This window comes from Brachyistius frenatus, unplaced genomic scaffold, assembly GCF_029030835.1.
Source record: "Brachyistius frenatus isolate BFR_SWC_R1_liver_20210118 unplaced genomic scaffold, ASM2903083v1 Contig_21, whole genome shotgun sequence".
NCBI classification, from domain to species: domain Eukaryota; kingdom Metazoa; phylum Chordata; class Actinopteri; family Embiotocidae; genus Brachyistius; species Brachyistius frenatus.
The window spans coordinates 3,948,210-3,967,448 of record NW_027210620.1 but is presented as its reverse complement, the minus strand read 5'-3'; the positions used below and the strand labels follow the sequence as shown (position 1 = coordinate 3,967,448).

General features: G+C 42.7%; 1 protein-coding gene across 5 annotated transcripts in view; it reads right to left on the bottom strand.

The window, feature by feature from the left end:
- The window catches only part of LOC138619755 (A-type potassium channel modulatory protein DPP6-like), a 189,504-nt gene that overhangs the window by 24,213 nt on the left and 146,052 nt on the right, over window positions 1-19,239 (bottom strand). For all 5 annotated transcript variants that reach the window (XM_069696480.1, XM_069696481.1, XM_069696482.1 and 2 more), the window contains 4 exons: window positions 7,971-8,065; window positions 7,423-7,497; window positions 4,179-4,231; window positions 2,291-2,372 (listed from right to left, as the gene is read on the bottom strand). In XM_069696480.1, the coding sequence (XP_069552581.1) occupies window positions 2,291-2,372; window positions 4,179-4,231; window positions 7,423-7,497; window positions 7,971-8,065 (305 nt within the window). The remainder of the gene's footprint in view (window positions 1-2,290; window positions 2,373-4,178; window positions 4,232-7,422; window positions 7,498-7,970; window positions 8,066-19,239) is intronic.

The following is a 19,239-nucleotide window of genomic DNA, read 5'->3' as shown; positions in this document are numbered from 1 at the left end:
ACAACTATCATTCTTTCTTATTTCCTTTGTTTTTCTGGCAGATAAATCAATTAATAACTGAATAGTTTTGAGCAAATTTCGAATAGTATTTTTTAGCTTCAAGAAAGTGCCGGAGCACTTTTATAATACACAACACAAGTTACATTGAACCACTAAATATCCAGCATGAGATCTAAAATTACACAACTGAATAAATCAGAAAAGTAAACACATTGTATACTTCTAAGTGATTCGGACAGAGTCTGTGTCACGGTTTCCCTCTCTGTGTCTCTCTAATGTAATTGAGGGTTTAAAGGCCTCCTGAGGCGTAGCGTCCAAACTTGCGTGAATGTGTGTCAGCCATGTGTTGAAGATTATCCAGCTGGAGGGAGCAAAACAAAAACAACAACAACTCTGCAATTCACTGGGGGATTTCCTTTTCTAAATAATAATAATAATAATAATAATAATAATAATAATAATAATACTACAAAAAAACATAAGAAACTTCTTTGTGTTGACAAATGTTCCCATGAAAATATGACTTCAATACGGACAGCTGTGCTTGGGAACAGGATAACAGGTGGGCTGATTGATGTGTATTAACAGTCTAGATATGACAACTCGGCTCAGTCTTTGTATTTGCATGTCGCTCACTTCAACCTCCACCTCTTCGACAGAGGACACCCGAACCTCGGTGGAAAGCAACTGCTCCGACTTCCCGCTGACATACTTCGTCTGCTGGAAGTAAAACCACTTCATGACTAATGGTGGGAAACTGGAGGCTATATTAATCTAGCAACTGTGTTAATTAATCCGCGGACGAGATAACAGGTAATTAATAGCATTGTGCTTCAGGTTGTAATCGTTTACATCCCGACTGCCCTGCGAAAGCCGGCAGACTCGACGCTCGGTAATGCTCTGACAAGTTTGATTGTGCGACGGTGGAGGTGGAGGATGACTCATCTGGGGGAAGAGTTGCAAAAGGGATCGTTGCGTCTTTGCGATTCGAACAACAGCGTTTAATTCGAGATGTGTTTACCGGGAGAATCTCAGTGAATCGTTCGGATGATTCACGCCCGGAGGGATGAAGTAGTTTGTGTGTTCTGTTTTCAAGGACTTAAACCACATCAATGACTTGAGGATAAAACCGTCTCTGAAAAATAAAGATTAGCTGTGTTGCAGTTCTGGGGCGCATTCTCAACAAGGCTTCACCCAGTTGGGAAATGAGGCTTTCTTTTTGCCTGAATTTGAAGGACACAACCGGCGTTGTGCTCTGCAGCCATCAGGATCTCATAATTTGTTGTGCCATGGGCAGTTGGTGAATGCAATGGCGCGTTGAGGTGATCCTATTCATTTTGTTATGCGGCCATGTCGCATTTATCAGGTGGTTCATTCTGGTCATCAATCACTGGTAAACCCCAGTCACGTGAGGTGGACCAATGAAAAGCCACCGCAGGATGTAAATAAAGGAAGTCAGGCGTAAACTCCACAAACTACCAAATCCAGCCACAGAACACCACAGAAGAAAAAAATGGATGTCCTATTTCTGTTTCCTCCCATTTCTAAAGCATCGCTGTGGTTGCGTTTCTTCTTCGTCTTCTAGGCTCAGTTCCAAAAAACAACGAAACGCTGTGCTACTTATTACGACCACCATGCCAAGTCAGCGTTTTAGGATTTACACGTTATTTTGGAGAAGCGTCCTTGTAAATCCGGACAGAGGGATGAATGGTGATGAATCATGGACAGGTTCTTGCTGTCATGTTACTCCCACTGATTTTTATCAGTGTCTCCTCCACATATTTTCAGCTCCAAAGCCCCAACTAGGAATCTGTTTATTAACATCATATATCAAATAAAGACTCCTCTGTATGATAAGGCTTGAATTCATCCCATGGTCACGAACAGAAGTGGCCAGCTAATGAATGCTAAAACTCGGTGTCTCCTCAACATATAGATAAGCCGGCATTTGGCAATAAGCTCGCCACTGGAAACCAATAAAAATCGACTCACGTAGGTTTAAACGAAGGATACAATTAGAGCCCTTCAATCCCATTCAGCAGTCACTCTAACTCCTCCCATCGGGTAGCCAGCATTTACACATTCTGGCCAAAGCACACTGTCACAAATAATTGATGCCATCAGCTATTTGAAATTATACACAGGCATGTGAAGGACATTGAACTTAGTTCGCTTTTTTTTGTCTGTTTGAACTGTGAAGGTTTCTAACGATTTCACTTTTTCATAGTTTTAAAAAAAATATATAAATATCAGAATCCTGTCCGGGCAGTGGATTCATGGCAATTCTCACCAGTTGCTGTTCCTGCGGGCCCCAGCCTGCGTACTGCAGCTGAGCGTTTCGCACCTCCGGAGGGTTCAGGTTCCACGTCTCCCTGCGGTGCACAGACACAGTGAACAACGCTGTCACGCAGGGAAGTGAAGACACACAAACACACAATGACTGTCTGCTCTCGAGCAGCGCGGCAGCACAGGAACAAGTGTAGAACATCTGAGAACAAAGGCGTAAGCGTACCCATAAATACCGGCGCTCTATAACAGTGTCACCTCGCCTTGTTGGGAAAAGTGCTGCGCAGTGCAGGCTGCAGAATTAGAGGTGCCACTGCCTCTATGTCTTTGTCTGGAGCTGAGGATGAATGAGGTCATCAGCTGAGGTGTTTTTTTGGCACGTCACCACTGGGTGGCAGCACGTAAATAGATTTGAGAAGGGCAGCTGCTCATAGTGTCATCATACTATGACCTCGTGGAAGTAATTTAAGAGGGAAATAAGGAAAGTCATTGGTGTAATGTAACTAAGTACGTGTAGTCAAGTGCTGCACGAAAGTACAAATTTGATGTACTTGTACTGTACTGGAATATTTCCATTTTAATAAAACTTTATACTTCTTGTATTTTTTACTTATTTGTTACTAGTGACTTTACAGATTACATTTTTTTCATACCCTTCCTGTCAACTGAAGACCATGTGTCTCCAAAGACGGTGACTTTAAATGTGAATGTTTGTGATAAACAGAAGGATTAGATATTCCTTTATATGCTGAGAAAAATTCTCCTCCTTGATTTTATAAACCTTCTTGAATTCGCTGGAAAATGTCACAGCTGAAAACAGAACTGTTTGTTTTCACAGGACAGTGATGCTAAAAACATATGATGATATTACAGAATATGATGCGTTACTGTAGATTAAACTAATAGACCGTATAAAGTAGTTAGACTTTACTATAGCAGTAAAATGCACATTAATGCAGCAGCAATATTGATGCAAAACATTACATTTAATATTAAAAAAACAGGACGCATTTTATGTCGAGTGTGCACTTTTACTTTTGACACTTTAATTACATTTTGATGTTAATACTTTTAAGTTTGTGAGGTTTTGAATGCAGGACTTTTACTTGTAGTGAAGTATTTTTACAGTACGAGGACTTTTACTTATGTTAAGGACCTGAACAACTTTCCACCTCAGAGTAAAGTGTACAGTTGTAGCACAGAAAGCCCATAATATGTCATGGCACTGATACTATTTTAAAAATGCATGTTATGGTTATCTGTTATTTTCAAGAAATAAGAAAAAACAAATGTCTTAATGAACAGATTTTTTTCCTTTACGTGTATTAAAATGCAAATAAATGAAGATTAAACAGGTCGAATTGCAGCAGGGGGCACAGGCTTGTCACGCTTCACTACTTCCTGTTCCTTTTTGCAGGCATTTTAACAGCTCAACACTGACGGACAAGAGAGCTGCGAGAGACAGATTGACATTGAAAGAAAAAAAAAAAAAAAAAAAAAGAGCTCTATTGTTAGTATAGAACTCTGCAGCGAACAGCAGCACGTTTCCACAGTTCTGAAAATAATCTCCTCTGCGGTTGCTTGGCATCTAATTTTTTCAAATTTGACTGTTTCTTATTAAAATGATGCTGTTAGAGGGCTCATTCAGAAGACAGGAAGCGGATGAGGATAAGATGTGATTATGTTGGTGCCACTCCGGCTGTGATTTGAGGCCAGTTATACTGGACACCCGTTTTCATTTCACAGCTTTGTGGAGGTTTTGGAAGTAAAACAACGCGGTCGATGTGGGAAGTAGTTGTAAGAACAGGTGTACATGAGTGTCTTTCAGACTCACAGACAGCAAGGTCAGGATAGTGTAATGAAATACAATGTAAGCCCTGACGCCTACTTACGGAGTTTCCAGGCTGCAGATGATGTAGAAGGCCGTGTAGGAATGCTGGTAGACCTGCAAGAAGAGGCAGAACAAAATAAAATTGCATGAGACCACTTTAGTTCAACCTTGACATTTCAATTTGTGTCTAATTATGTTTTGGTCTATTTCTTGGAGGAATCAGTACGTGTATCCAAAGTGTGTTAGTGGCAATATTTAATCCTTTGCACTTAAAAATAAAGAGGAGAGCTGTTCGGGGGTCATTCTGACCTAAACACTGAATATCTGAAAAAAGTTGGAGCACTGACATAAAAATCTTTGGCGATGTTTTAGCAGCCGATAGTGACGTCAACCTTTGGTTACGAAGCCTCAAATTCAGATTTTGGCCGGCGCCATCTTGCTAGTTCGGAGCGGTTTGGAGACAGAAGAGACCATATTTGTTCGAGATGGGGAAGGAGCAAGCGGTGGATCTGACTCGATCTGATTGGAAACCTGACGATATTACATCCAGTCCATCGATTGCCAAAACCTGACTGCACCACAGGCCTGTCAATCAAACAGGCACACCACCATGAAACACCGCTTTTTTGAAGCCTATTTTCTTATTAATGTCAGGATTATTTTTTAGACAAACTGACAGACATCAAAATAACTTGTGGAAAAAATGTGTAGACTTCATATTTCATGAGAGAATTCGAATGGGAGTTTATGGCGCCGGAGGCTTTCGGAGCCGACCTAGTGGCACTCGGTGGTATTGCAGCTGAAGGCACTTTAGGCCTCATTTTCCAAAGCCGCGTCGTCTTTTATATACAGTCAGTGGTTTTAACACGCAAGTTTGGATCTGAACTAAACACCAAAGTCACACAATAACACAAACAAACTACGCAATCGGCAATCCCAAGTCCTGTGAGGTAAAATTCAGGTTTTTGTCAAGGGAGTCTGGTAGCTTTGAAGAGAGTTATATAACAGTGTGACGGCAAGGTAAAGCGTTTTTTTTGTTTTTAGGTAGCTAAAGTACGACTTGATGCTAATCCCACCCAGAGATTATTTAGCATCCGTGTCAGTGCAGCTGCCTGCTTCTGCAAACTGGAGGCATGTCGACAGGCAATACACTATACGTACACCTGCCTCATGCAACCGCACTTAATACAATCTGAATAATCCTTATGAGGGTAACTCAACATTTCCTGGAAATCCATTCATTTGATGTTTTGCTACAGTGATAAACAAGTGTGCTCCAGGGTGTGTGAATACGCTTGGACACCCCTGTTGGGGGAGTTTATGGCTTCACACTTCCAACCATGCCCCGAGTGATTTTGGGTGTGATTAAAACTTGGTGTTAAGTCTCCAAATCACCATGTTAATCTGTGCTTTGTTCACCCAGAAGCGACTGTGGACTTCTCAGACTGCCGTAAATTAAGGATGGCTCGCGGCCAACGTGCGGCTTAATTCCCGACTCTGTTGTTCTGCTATTTTTCTTTTGTTTGTTGTCAGACAACGGCGTGAGAGTGTGAAATTTGATTGCAGCTCATAAAAATGTTGACCAGCGGCCATTACCGAGCCGCAGATACAGACAGGCAAAATAAAGACGAAAACAAACAAGAGCCGTTATGTAAGAGCAACTATACTGAAAGTTAAAATTAAAAAAAAAAAAAAACATCTGCAAAACAATTGAGACTTTATAAAATTGGCTAATGAAGAACAAATTCTCCACTTATGTTTCCAGAGTGCAGAAGGATATATTATTTGAATTAACTCTAACCTTGACTTATTATCTCTGAAATCTATTTATGGAAAGCTCTTTGGAGATGCTTTTTTTTTTTACAATAACAACTTTTGCACGCCTTTCCATGCTCCAGTTCAAACAGTCTGTATTTATGAACAGTGCAGGAATGTAACGTTCAAATGGGCTCGTATTTACCGGGTACACGGGAAAAACTCCATGTGAACGGCGCCCTCTTGTGGTATTCACGACGTAGGAACTTGTGATTTTCTATAGGCTGAGCCTCGAGTTCCCGAGTTGTGACGTGTTTATAAAAGGAAATGGGGGAGGCTATTGAAGATCAAATTTTGTTGAATGCTAAGCTAATATGTTGTAATTTTCTCTTCATAACTTATATAGTGCATCTGTGGAAAATGTCTTTGTTCCACCGGCCTCATCGTCTCCCTCCGTCATCACGTCTTTGCATTTCCTCCGTTAGCTGCCTGCCTCTGTGGCTTCCAGACGCCTTCCACGCTGCCGTTGCTCAGCAGCGGCGTTTTTCTCACGAATTAACCGCTCGAACGGCGAGCGTACGCCGAGCGAACACGACACGTTCACATTCGAAGGACGGCGGTTCACGCGTGCAAATGCAGGTGCTTAATGTAAACACTTCATCTCCGCCGCGTGTTATAGAGATGAAGTGTGAGCGCGATGTGCACTCGCGAGAGTGAGTGAGTGAGTGAGTGTGTGTGTGTGTGTGTGTGTGTGTGTGTGTGTGTGTGTGTGTGTGTGTGTGTGTGTGTGTGACTGCGCGTCGCTACAGCGAGCACAGAGCAGGAATGACTGTCATCTATCAAGGTGGATGGATAATAAATGCAAACGCATGCAGCTCAACACACTCCGGTGTGTCGTAATATCTTTCTATTCATCTCGGGCAATCACACGAGGCTACACGCATCTGCCGGCATCCTCCGCACACACACACACACACACACACACACACACACACACACACACACACACACACACACACACACACACACACACACACACACACACACACACACACACACACACACACACAAAAGGAATAAATTCAGAGGCAGAATAAACACAAACATCAGGTGGCTGACTGATTCTATAAATTTGTTCTACCTATATTAAGAGCTGAAGTGTGGCATATCACGATGATGCTAGAAACTGATGGGGCACTTTATTTCAAGCAATCGCACAGAAAATGATGAATTCCCTGCTGATACTTCCTGTTCTCGCCGTCGATGGCGTCTCCCTCTCTCCCTCTCTCCCCGCGAGCATCGCGCGGCGCCGAGGCGTTTGTTTGTGTTCCTGCCTCCGTCGCTACAGCTCCGCTCGGCCGTGCCAGCCATCGCTGACAGGCAGCGGAGTGCGACAGGCCTTCACACCCCGCCATGATTACTCCCCCTCCCCTCCTCTGCCCCTTTTCCCTCCACTACGAGCCCGGCCACCGCACAGTCGGGGGCCCGGCTGACATATTTGGCTGTCAGTTCGCTAATTTAAAAAACAAGCAAACAAATGAGAAGCTCACCGGTGCAACGTTGTAGGCCAGCAGCACATGCTTCATGTCGGGAGACACCTCATACTTGCTGGCTTTGTACATTTCCTGAGGATTAAAGAAAGATGTAAGAAAAAAAAATATATAAAAAAAACAGACAGACAGAAAGATGAGACCTTTAACCATGCGTGTTATTTTTTCATTAAAGTAGTCCTTAAATGGCCGCCTTTGACGGATTGCTTGGCTCCTGAAGCAAATGGGAGTTGCATTAATCTTTGCACTCGGGCTTGGCGATCTGATGGCGGACATAATGTTGTGTGTCGTCACCCAAGCCGCTGCAGCGCTGATGCTGCATCTCCGTCTTGAGAGTCTTGAGTGTTAAATATGCACTTCACATTTCACAGTAATCATGAATCATTTGTTGAAGCTTTTGTATTGAAAAAAGGAAAAAAAAAAGAGAGAGGAACTTTTGGGTGCTTTGATTTGCTGACACTTGAAGAAAACTTTTAAATTAATTCATGAGTCCGTCCTTTGGTAGGAAAGTAGAAAGAGAAGAGAAGAAAAGATGACAAAACACTTACAAATTTTTTGTTATGGACCAAGATGGTTTGCTCATATGTGTCAACGTTGAACTTGATGACATCACCGTCACGATTACGGTACAACAGCTCGTTACCTGTAAGGTGAGGGAAAAGACAAAGACAAAGAATGAGGCAGAAGCTACTAAAACCATCTTCAAAAACTCTCAGCCTGTGGAGAACAAATGCAGCTCAGTGACATGAGACGGTGAGAGAAGATGTCAGTGGTCAAATTATGATTGCATGTAATAAATATTGTGTCAGAGGCTTTAAAAATTAAAAGTCTGGTTTCAAAACAAGAATATTTACCCCTGATGAAGTTACATAACATCTGCTGTCATAACAGAGAATGTAACTTTAATGAAGTTATTACCTTTCAAGAGCAGTGACAACATAATTACGTTTTAGGGCGGCTTCCATTTTTTGCCTTTTTATATCAAAGCAATATTACATTAGGTTTATTTGAGAACTATTAGCAGTTAAAAACGTACCTTTGTATCAGCAGGTGCAACAGTTATCAGCAGGCCACTTAATTGCATGAATATGTTTGGTGGAATCAAAAGTAAAAGCAGGGCTTGGAGAGCAGGGATGCACAATTTTTCTGGTTAATAATCACAATCATAATTCTGGCTTCAGCAGCGAGTCACACTTTGTCAGTCGTAGCACTTTAGCCTTGCTATGTTTTATGTATGTTGTCTGTTATGTTAAAACGTCATACTCATGAGCACCTCACACTCCAGCAACGAGCATTTGATTCAAACACTTAAACACTGCAGCGGGTGGCAGGCCGAGCGAGAAGGAAAGTCGTCACATTTACTATCATAGATTTCATTTGTTAACTTTCAGACGCCGCTCGTCATTTTTTGATTTAAAGATTTGTGTTAATTTGAAACGAAACTTTTAAAAATAGGTTTATTAATTAGACAATTTGAGCCATGTTGGTGCTGGAGTAAGAAGAAGTGGTCATTTCCTGAAGAGAGACTTTCATTCAAATCTTCTGTAAAACTTCGGACAGTCATGACACAGCAAAAAGCAATCAAAGTTCATGTTTAGCATAAAAAGATTAAAAAAAAAGAGAAGAAAAAAAGCCTGCATTATTCTTCATTGGAGAGATTCAAGGATTCAACACTCAGAAATTAAGCTAATCTCAATCAAGACTGTGCGGGATATGATCAGATATGATTAGCAGAAAACAACCCTGCATCAGATTTGGATTCAAAGTCTGAAGACTTCAGACGTAAAAACAACTACAGACAATTTTTTGTGAAAAAACTGAAACTGTTCAAACTTCAGCGAGAAAATTGTGTGTTCATGTAGGAATGCAGCAAGAATCAGAAAGAATCTGATTGTAAAAACAGCTTTTTGAAACCCTTTAATGCACCTTTACACGATTTCCAGTACGACAGTGAAATTTCCCCCCAAAATTTTAAAGAGAACCTTTCAGCTTTTAAATAAGTGTGCTCTGGAACCTGCCATAGAAAATGCACAGCTTTCAATGTGCTTGAACAAAAAAAAAAACAAAAACAAAAAAAGCCTCCAGCGCAGAGTTCAGGCCACGAGATGAAACCCCTTGAAGGCGGCCATTATTTGACAGATGTATGAAAGTCCATACCGCTCCTCATCCATCAGGCCTTTATCGGGGAAGGATAAGTTTAACACAGCAACTGCCCCCTTTCACCTTCAATCTACCCGCGCTCCTCTGTTTTATTGCTTTAGTGATCCATAGGCGCACGAGCAACCACGCCATTTGGCAAGGTAATTAGAAGCCAGAGATTGTTATGCAGAGTGCTCTCTATCTGCTAGCATATCTAATTGTCCATTAGAGGTGACAAAATTACCATCACAACGGCTTTAATTCAGAACGTGCTTGGGAGAGCAGTTTCAGGCCTTTTTAGACTGGCATAGCCAAACGCGTGATAAATACAAGGGTAGTTGTTTCCCCCCCCCCCCCCCACCATGAGTCATTATTTTAGTTCGACTCCTTTTGGCATCTTGATAAACGGTCTACTTTTATACAAGAAATGCTAATTGCAGACGGTGGGGCTTGAATGAGTAAAAAGATGATAAATCAGCGGTCGAGCCAGATGGACTGGACTTTATTTTGCTTCGTGATTTGACTTTATTTTCATCGTCGGGGGTTGACTTTCAACTCGGAGACGTCGCATCTCTTTAAGGCGCCTTTTTCATCTTTGTTTCTCACAGAATTACTGATCTTTTTCTCCTTTTAACCGCACGCTTCCAAGACAACCCCCAGATACACCACAGAGCTCTCAAGTCCTTCCCATCGCTGCCCTTATATAAAGGCCCTCCTGCTGAGTTCATCATTTCAGACCTCATCATCCCTCCTTCACCTCTCCGACTCTTTTCTTTTCTGCTCTTTCAAAGACATGGAGCCATCTATTCTTTCACAGTACCTTGGGCAAAATGTCTTTTCCTTCGATCTATCTTTCTCTTCCTTTCCCCACTGCTCTACCTTCACTCACAGTGCATTAGCCCAGGGCGCTGTTTTCTCCTCTGATCTATACCTTTCCATGGCAGTATGTCTTATTAATACAGCCTCCTGCCCTGGGCTCAGCCCTAACCCAGCCTCACTCTGGGGAGTCAGAGGGAGCACCGGGAAGGGAGGAGAGAGGAGGCGGAGAGACGTGGCCACACACCAGCCAGGTTGGTGTTTATTAGGCAGTATATTTGGTGGTTTTTATTTTTATTTTTTTTAATTTTTTTAACACTTCAATTTATTTTTCAAATTGTACTGTAGGCTTCATTAAAGCTTCAACCAAGCTTTCTACCTCATGTTCCTCGTACAATATGACAGGTTAATTACAATTACAGAAAAGTACAGAAAGACTAGTTAATACCACTTCAAGGGAAATTGACTCTAGTTGTCTCTGCAAGTTAATTTGCGTTGAACTGCACTGAGATTGTTAAGAGTTAGGCTTTTTACACTCTTCCATCTTCGTATTCTTTTATATCTATTCCCACTCAACCACTTTTATTATGGAGGCACAACGCTTCATTCACTGTGTTCAGTATTTCTCTTGAGTATTGTGCTGGTTAAGAGGTCTGAAACACTTATGCTAGAAGAAGTAAAAGAAAAAAAAAAGAAGGTAGGAATGAAGTACTGCTTTATTGGCCCTAAACTACAACTGTAACCTCCACATAATACATCAACATGTGATTAGAAAACACACTGCGGGCGACTGAAATAGGTTGTTCCTGCAGGCTATATTATTAGCCGTGAGGTGAGCCAAGGCTGCGATGTTAAGTTCAGGATGAAATGGGATTTTTCTTGTCGGTTCCAGGTCATTTGTCCGTGCCCAAGGCTGCGGATGATGACTGGTTTGACGAAAGTGACACACGCTGGGGGACAATTATAGTGTGTGTCAGTGGTTAAATAAAAACCAAGACTCCAATGAATGCAGTAACACAGTCTTACATCTTTGCCACCCATTGGCTTAGATGTGCTGTAAAATATAGGCTCATAAAAAATTCAATAGGAGTTTTAATTAAAATTGCCCCCCTTTTATATTTCTAGTTATTTAGTTTCATTCGTGTATGGCTCTTCAAAGGAAATTCACCATTATACAACTAGATGTGTGTATTGTTCTTCACTGTTGCGTACTGGTGGAGTTTGATTTCTATCTTTGACTGACTCGAATGGCAGAACAAACAGACGAGCAAAAACTTCAGAGTCTGAACTTGCTGATAAAACTTCAGTCCACCCGGGACTACAGACAACCTGCTTCCGGCCAATTTTCACAAGGAAAGTCATCTACGTTCATCAGGAACGCCAATCTGTGCTGCCTGATGGCTTCATTACTCACTGACTCTTCAGCTGCTCAGTTCACCATTAAGGTTGAAATAAAACTTTGCCAATTATTTATGCTTCATGCTGTTTAACCTTGTAATCACAGATCTTATAATTCGGTTTAATTGGACCATGCGCACCTTAAAATCCACTGTGATTCCACGAGGGACCCAAACGAAACTCTAACCTTGAAAAAGCAAAGCATGGACACACCTCAGTGAGATCATAAACTACAACCTTCTCAGTTGACCTTCTACATCAGTCGAAGGAAAAAAACCAAAAGAAAAACCAGCTTCAAATTACATTTGTCATTTACTGTGGACTGCACAAGCAGCCACCCACAGTGACGTCCCCCGTTGGCTTTCCCCACTACTGTTATGAAGCCTCGAGTTCGGCTATTGGCCGTCGCCATCTTGCTGGTTTGGAGCGGTTTGGAGCCAGCAGTGACCATATTTGGACGAGCTGGGGAGCTAACAACACCGAGATTACTTGTGGGAAAAAACATTATTGACATTGAATTTCATGAGAGAAGATGAATGGGAGTCTATGGAGCCGGAGGCTTTTTGGAGCCGGCCTCTAGAGGCACTCGGTGGCACTTCTGCATTGGTCTCATTATTCAGACCCGCAAGCTACGTCCACTTTTATATACAGTCAATAGGACTGCAAAGAGCTTCACGACATGCTTTTGCCCATTTTAACGTTAAAGCATGCATTTGAATTCCAACAAAAGGCAACAAGACCCGAGGTCATTGCCACTTGAAAAGGCATCCTGTAAATGAATTAGCCAGCAAAAGATTTAAGACGCATCAAACAAGAAAACCAGAGAATCATAAGTCCCCAGAACTGTGTGAATAGCCTAGGACACTGACAGGTACAATCATATTATATGTTTAACATATCTGTGAAAGCAGTTGAATAGAGAATTTGCAAGACATTAAATCCCCCCCAAAAAAACTCTCCCACTGCTCGTCCAACTCCGTCGTATTCCTTCAAAGATAATCAGTGTTTTCGTAGCCGCTCCACCAATTTTCTGAAAACACCTGTGCTGTTTCTCACCTATAACCTCCATCTGCAAAAGGAACCTTTAGCACTGTTATTGATGCACCTCCCTGCCTGTGAGTTGGTGGTCATCTCATCAGTGTCTACCAGCTGTTCACGTACTCCTCATCAACCGATAACCTCTGTCGCCGCTTGATTTGCACGGTTCTGATGTGCTCTGGCTCTTCCCTGTGTGTTAACGTGAGCAGCAGCGAACAGATCACTGAACTTGAACAGACCTGCACGCGCTCATGATAATTAAGATTAGACGGGGTTGGACCCCCACCCCCATCTGTGATGATAATGATGATAATGATAATAATAATAATCACATCAAGTGATCGGCCTCTCTTATGCCTCATTCAAACTACCACATTGTTCAAATACTACATTTCAATTATCCGTAGTCGTCCTTCACGATTTGCAAACAAAATCATACAACCATCTGAAGGAGAATGTCAACAAATATTTGTACAAAAGTAAAACAAAATAAAAAGAAATACTCATGTTTGTAGAGTCTCAGCGACAAAATTACCCAGCAGGCGTGTTGCTGTGAGGGGAAGCTCACTGTGTCACGCAAACACAGTTAAGCTAAGAATTCTTAATAACCAGACCGTGAGGGTGAATTTTAAAGAGTGACATTCCTCTCCACGGATTGGATGTGAATGCAGCAGGTACACAGCAGGACGAAACGCTGGATATTAGCTGCAGTAAGTCTGCGCACACATACAGGCCTCATTATGTATTCTGCCAGCACACAGATGATTCTGCACATGAAACTTTGAAATCACGAGTGTGTCGTAAACAAAAAAGACTTTAAATAAAGTAATTAGCGTCAGTTGTATAGCTGCTGAAAAAGAGGACACAAACCACCACTTCCTGTAGTGTGTGTGTGTGTGTGTGTGTGTGTGTGTGTACCAGCAAGCGTATGTCTGTTTAAATGTGTGCGAGAGTGTGTGGATGTGTGGTGTTGCTACTTCTGCTTTTAATTAACAGCACTTGTGTTTTCTCTCCTCTCTGCAGGCAGAAACAGACAACACAACTAGAGCTTTTCAAGGAGATTCGCTCGCTGTATGATGCAGCACTGCGGTACTGAGGGACCAGACTGGAGAAAAGTGTTGTTTTTTTTTAAAAAGAGAAGAGATGTAAGTAGGAAAAGAAATAGCATGAAGAAGCTGTGAAATAATCAGCTGGAAAAAAAAACAAAAGTGTTGTCGGAGAGGGAGTTTGACTTGTGCCGAGTTTAAACGAGGCGTCCGCATGAACGGCGGCCTCTTGTGGTATTCACGACGTCGGCACTCCAAATTTTCTGACCGCCTCGAGTTCACGAGTTGTTCTGCGTTGGTTTGGACGTTCATTGATTCATTAGATGTAAAGCTAGTTGCTAAATTGCAATTTTTGACATGTCGAGTTTTTCTTCATAACTTGGATAATATTCGACGTCTGAGGAAAATGTCGATCCTCCCAAATGAGAAGAATGAGAAGCTTCTGTCTGAAAGCAAATAGGCTCCCCATTGTTCAGAAACGATTCCGTATTTGTCAATGAAAAAGGAGCTGCTCTATAAAACTCCATTTATTGTTTTGAGTTTTCCATACTAGCCCCACAGTAGGCCGTGCCTCACTTTTGCTACAGATCACAAAACGCTTCTTCGGTGTCTTGTTTTGTGGATGTTTTTTTTTTTCTTGCTTCTCATTTTATGAAAGAGAACAAACTTCAAACAGACGCACATCCAGCAGCCGCAAAAGAACTTCTATAAATAAAATGGAAAAATGAGATTTCAAATAACAATTTGATCAAAGAATAAGTGAACAATACTAAAAAGACTGACGCTTGTCTTTATCCGAGGATTCAAGCTGTAGCAGTGGTTGATGTGGGTTTAGCGATGTGCACAACTCGATTTAACGTGCAACCGAAGTTTCATCACTGATACAGAAGTCTGAGACCTTCAGAGCATTTCAAAACAAGGAGTTCCTTGCCGGTGAAAGAGAAACCCTGCCTCAGCTTCTGCGGAGCTTCGGCTTGTAAAAAGTTGCAGCGTAAAGATCGAACTTCTGCTTCCACCATTTACCAGTAAAATGTTGGACTTCTAAAAGCGGAGGTGAGGGTACCATTTTGAGCTCGTTTTTGGTCAACACTTAAAAGTTCGGATGAGAATCACAAACGCATGGAACTGTGTCGGTGGGAGGAAGGCCAAGTCTAATTTTATATTTGTGAAGTCGAAGAAACTATGACTGGAAGAGCTGCTTTTCAATTTTTCTGTTTCTCAAAACTTGGATCAAAGATGACATCGAACTCTTCAGATGTTGCCTTGACGTTTGCAGCTCGGGAGCCAAGAGACTGATGAATTTGTCATGAGACCCACCGAAGCAAGCGTATAAAGTCTGCTTCTGCTTCAGATGTGTTTTTTTTTTTTTTTTTCCTCTCCAAATATTTCTCCCTGGATATTAAAAGACGGAACAACATCGGTATATTGTACAGCTCCTTTCCATTAAAAAGTTGTCACATCACTTTGGCTTCTTTTCCGCAGGTGTTTAATTTTGTGCCGAGACGTCCTCTGAGATTAACCACCGGACGTATCTGCGGTAAAACTGGGCCGTCTCAAACGGGGGATATTTGCACCTGCTGCTTCATATAACGTGACGAAAGCGGATTTTCTGCGACACCGAGCGAACACTGGATAACTCGCGGCGAGAATATCAGCTAATTCGATGTGTGCTCATTGGTGAGAAAAAGAGCCGTCGCAGAACTCCGTTTTACAAACGACGTTCACGTCATTATTTACGACGTGTCGCGGGAGCGGAGCTGCAAACAGTCGACAAGGGGAGTGAGACGACGGCCTAATCTTTTTTGCATAAACATTAGAAGATGAGAGGTCGTGCATCATTCAGAAAACAAGGCAATTCTCCGCCGTGCACGCGGAAGGACGCACGGCGACAAAAGCAAACGTCGCTGCGCTTCACTCCTATCTAAATCACAGCCACAAGTCCCTCTCAAAGTCACAGCGATAGCACTTTTTTTGCGGGCGCTTTACAAACAGCTCCCCCACTCCACCGTATTTAACAAACATCGGCGAGTCAAGAGGCCTCGCGGAGCGGCAAACAGCGAGGACGTGGCCATTAAAAAATGGCAAACAGCTGCCGCGTCCGTGTCCCACGGGGGGGGCCGGCTTTCACCTTGGTTGGTGCGAGAATGATGTTGATGTTGTGTCGGTTTGATTCTGACGGCGGGATATAAAAAAAACCCCAAAAAAACAGGCATATGTGAGATATCGGCCGTGTCTGCTAACTGTGCAATTACCTGACCGGGGAGAAATACAGCGATGGATTCGGAGCGTGATGTGAATACAGATGAAGAGCGCAGGTAGAGGAGCTTATACTCCTCCGTTATTCTTATTGATTATGAGGCAACGCTACGACGAAGTTTAAAGGTCCAAGGGATCAGTCGGGTGATTAAATATCAAACAGTTTAGCCTGATTATAAGCCACTTCATTACAACTACGACAGGTGCAGCAGGTCCAAGAAAATTGGAACGCGTGCTTGTGTAAAAAATTGTCTCTCTGCCTTTTGGTTTAGCATTTAAATAAATATTTTTTATAATAAATGTAGTTAACAAAACAACAGCACTGTGGCACCAAAAAATAAAAAATAAAAAAATGGTTACTTCCTGTAAAAAAAAAAGACTGTTTTCCTGTCGGTTGCTGCAACAGAAGATAAAAAAAAAAGTGGCGGCGGTGTAACTTTCCATCGTTGCGTAATCTTTCCTTACTGCATTATAAAAATCTGCGTGGTGGTTTTTGCATCATATTCATGCATCTGTCACTCAAACTGGCCGTCTTGGATCATTTTGTATTGACTTAATTCTACCTGGAGAAAACACCACACTGCACAAACCAATGCACCCTGCTTGCATTTCCTTTAACGAAGGGCTGTTTTTAGTGGGAAAGAGAGAGAGAGAGAGAGAGAGAGAGAGAGAGAGAGAGAGAGAGAGAGAGAGAGAGAGAGAGAGAGAGAGAGAGAGAGAGAGAGAGAGAGAGAGAGAGAGAGAGAGAGAGAGAGAGAGAGAGAGAGAGAGAGAGAGAGAGAGAGAGAGAGAGAGAGAGAGAGAGAAGCCTGTTACCCTGGAGGTTTGTTTGCTCCGTCTGGCTGCCGTTTATTAATGTTTCTGCAGATATAAGCACATAATGTGGTGAGTACAGTGTTAGTACACAATGGAAAATGTACTTAAAAAAAAAAACCTGTGTTGTGATAAACTTAAATAAATCCTGAAAATGATAATCCATTGGCTGTACATGCTGGGATCAAAATCTCTGGCACCTTTGTGAGAAGCAGATAAGAGCGCCTAATGACACTTAAGTACAGTGTGTGTTTAAACTAATGCTATTGGACAAGACACGAGGAAGCAATTGTGCCTCGTACATTTTTTTTTTTGCCTAATATACCATCATTAAGGATTCTCAGGGTTTTATATTCAGTCTTTCACCGGAGGATTGATTGATAGATTGAGACGGCCTGGGAAAATGGAAAACATGAAACTGAGCTAAATTAGGTTTAAAAATAAAATTCAATTCAATTTCCGCCTCCCAACCGGGGGAGGCCATTATTGCAAATCCTGCAGACAGCTCTGGAAGAATGCAAGCTGGTCGAGGACTGGATCTAATAAAAAAATTACTAACGAAGACAAAATAATCAGCGGATGGATTGCTCTCCTGGTTTCTCACACCGTCTCTCCTTCCTTGTGAGATGTATTTAATGATCCACTAAAAATACCTCGAGATCAAGAATGGTACCGCAGAGAAAGTCAAGTTCTGGTTTCGGGATGATGTTCTCACGAAGCTCCTTCTTCTACAGCGTCTCTCTTTTATTTTGCACGTGTTAAATTATCCCCCCGAGTAGTTCCCATCAGGCATAATGCTCTTACATAATTCCCCCCTCTCACTTTTTCTGTCCAAAACACATTTGGAAATCGCGGTTCGAGCGTTCGCAGAGAACGGCGAAGAACAGATGTTGGCTTCCAGATGTGCACAGACGCAGCAGTTTGTGATATTCAGCGGGGCTCGTTCGGGCGTGACCGATTTGTTTACAACCTTTGGGTCACAGCTAGTAACGACGACAAATCAGCCACAGGAGAGGCGTCTCCTCCTGAAGTGCACACGGGCGGGGCGGGTGGGGGAGGGCGGGGAGGGTGGGGGAGAGGAGCGGAGAGGAGGGGGGGGGGGATCTGCAGCCGGAACAAACAAGTGAGAACAACCGGGGGCGGGAAAGCTGCAGAGGAACGGCGTCTTCCTGCCGCTAATATAATAAATATGGGTTTTTCGGCTTTCTAATTACGGCCAATCACAGAGGGAAAAGGCGTCGCAATTTCGAGATTGGAGAGAACGTTTTTACAGCTGCGTCCTTTCCTGGGAGCCGTATTAGATGTCGTGATTGGAGGAGACAGCTTCGCCGGGCACGAGAGGGGAGACTCAAAACAATCCATCTCATTAATCCCCTCAGCTGCACGGATCCCTCACATCCTGAGAGCCGCGGTCCTTCCCGTCGTCGCCACCGCGACACGCCGCGGCTGCCGTCTTACCTCGATACAAAATAAAGTATGTCATTTCTCTCTCATTGGCTCCCCGAGCTGCTGTCAGCGTTTCCCCGCCGTCACTGTCGCGATATTAAAAATACAAACAACAACAAGCGTTCGAGATCGGCTGGTGATGAATTGCAACAGCAGCGAAGACCACGCGCTGTCACTGATCAAAGAAAAATGAGGTTTGTGGTTGCAGGTAATTGGGCAGCTATTGAAGCATATGAAATTGTATCTGTGCTGTTTGTGTCACTGTGTGGACTGTGTTGACAGGTCATCATTGTAAATGAGAATTGGTTCTCAATTGATTTTACCTGGTTAAATAAAGGTCATATATAATCAATTGTTTGCGGGAATGTCAGACGGCAAGGACACGCACGCACGGTGTGCAGAAAACACACGTAGTCTCTGTACATATGCATTAGATGTTTGAAACGGTGCATTTAAAGTAACATTTTAGTCATTTTTTTATGAAAACAAAAGCAGAAAAATAACATTATTGTTTGTACAAGAGCTGAACTCACATCCGGTGTGAAACACCTTCCACTAGTTAAAAAAACAAATGTTGTTAAGAAGCTGAATATGAGAAGCACTCTATTATTTCCTCTCTCCAGCGTTTCTCGACTATTTTTTGGTGTTTTACTCGGTGCCACAGCGCTTCTGGTCTTCCGCAGTAATTATGAAACAAAATAGAGCTTTTGTTTCCTCGTGTTCGCAGCAGAGAGGGAGCGACACGCAGCAAATGTACAATCGCTTGGCGGTGGCGAGACCCGCTGGCGCCCAATAACGAGGATCGGCGAACCTCGAACAACAACCTCAACGCGACTGAAAAGCTACCCGGACCCGGAGCAGCGCG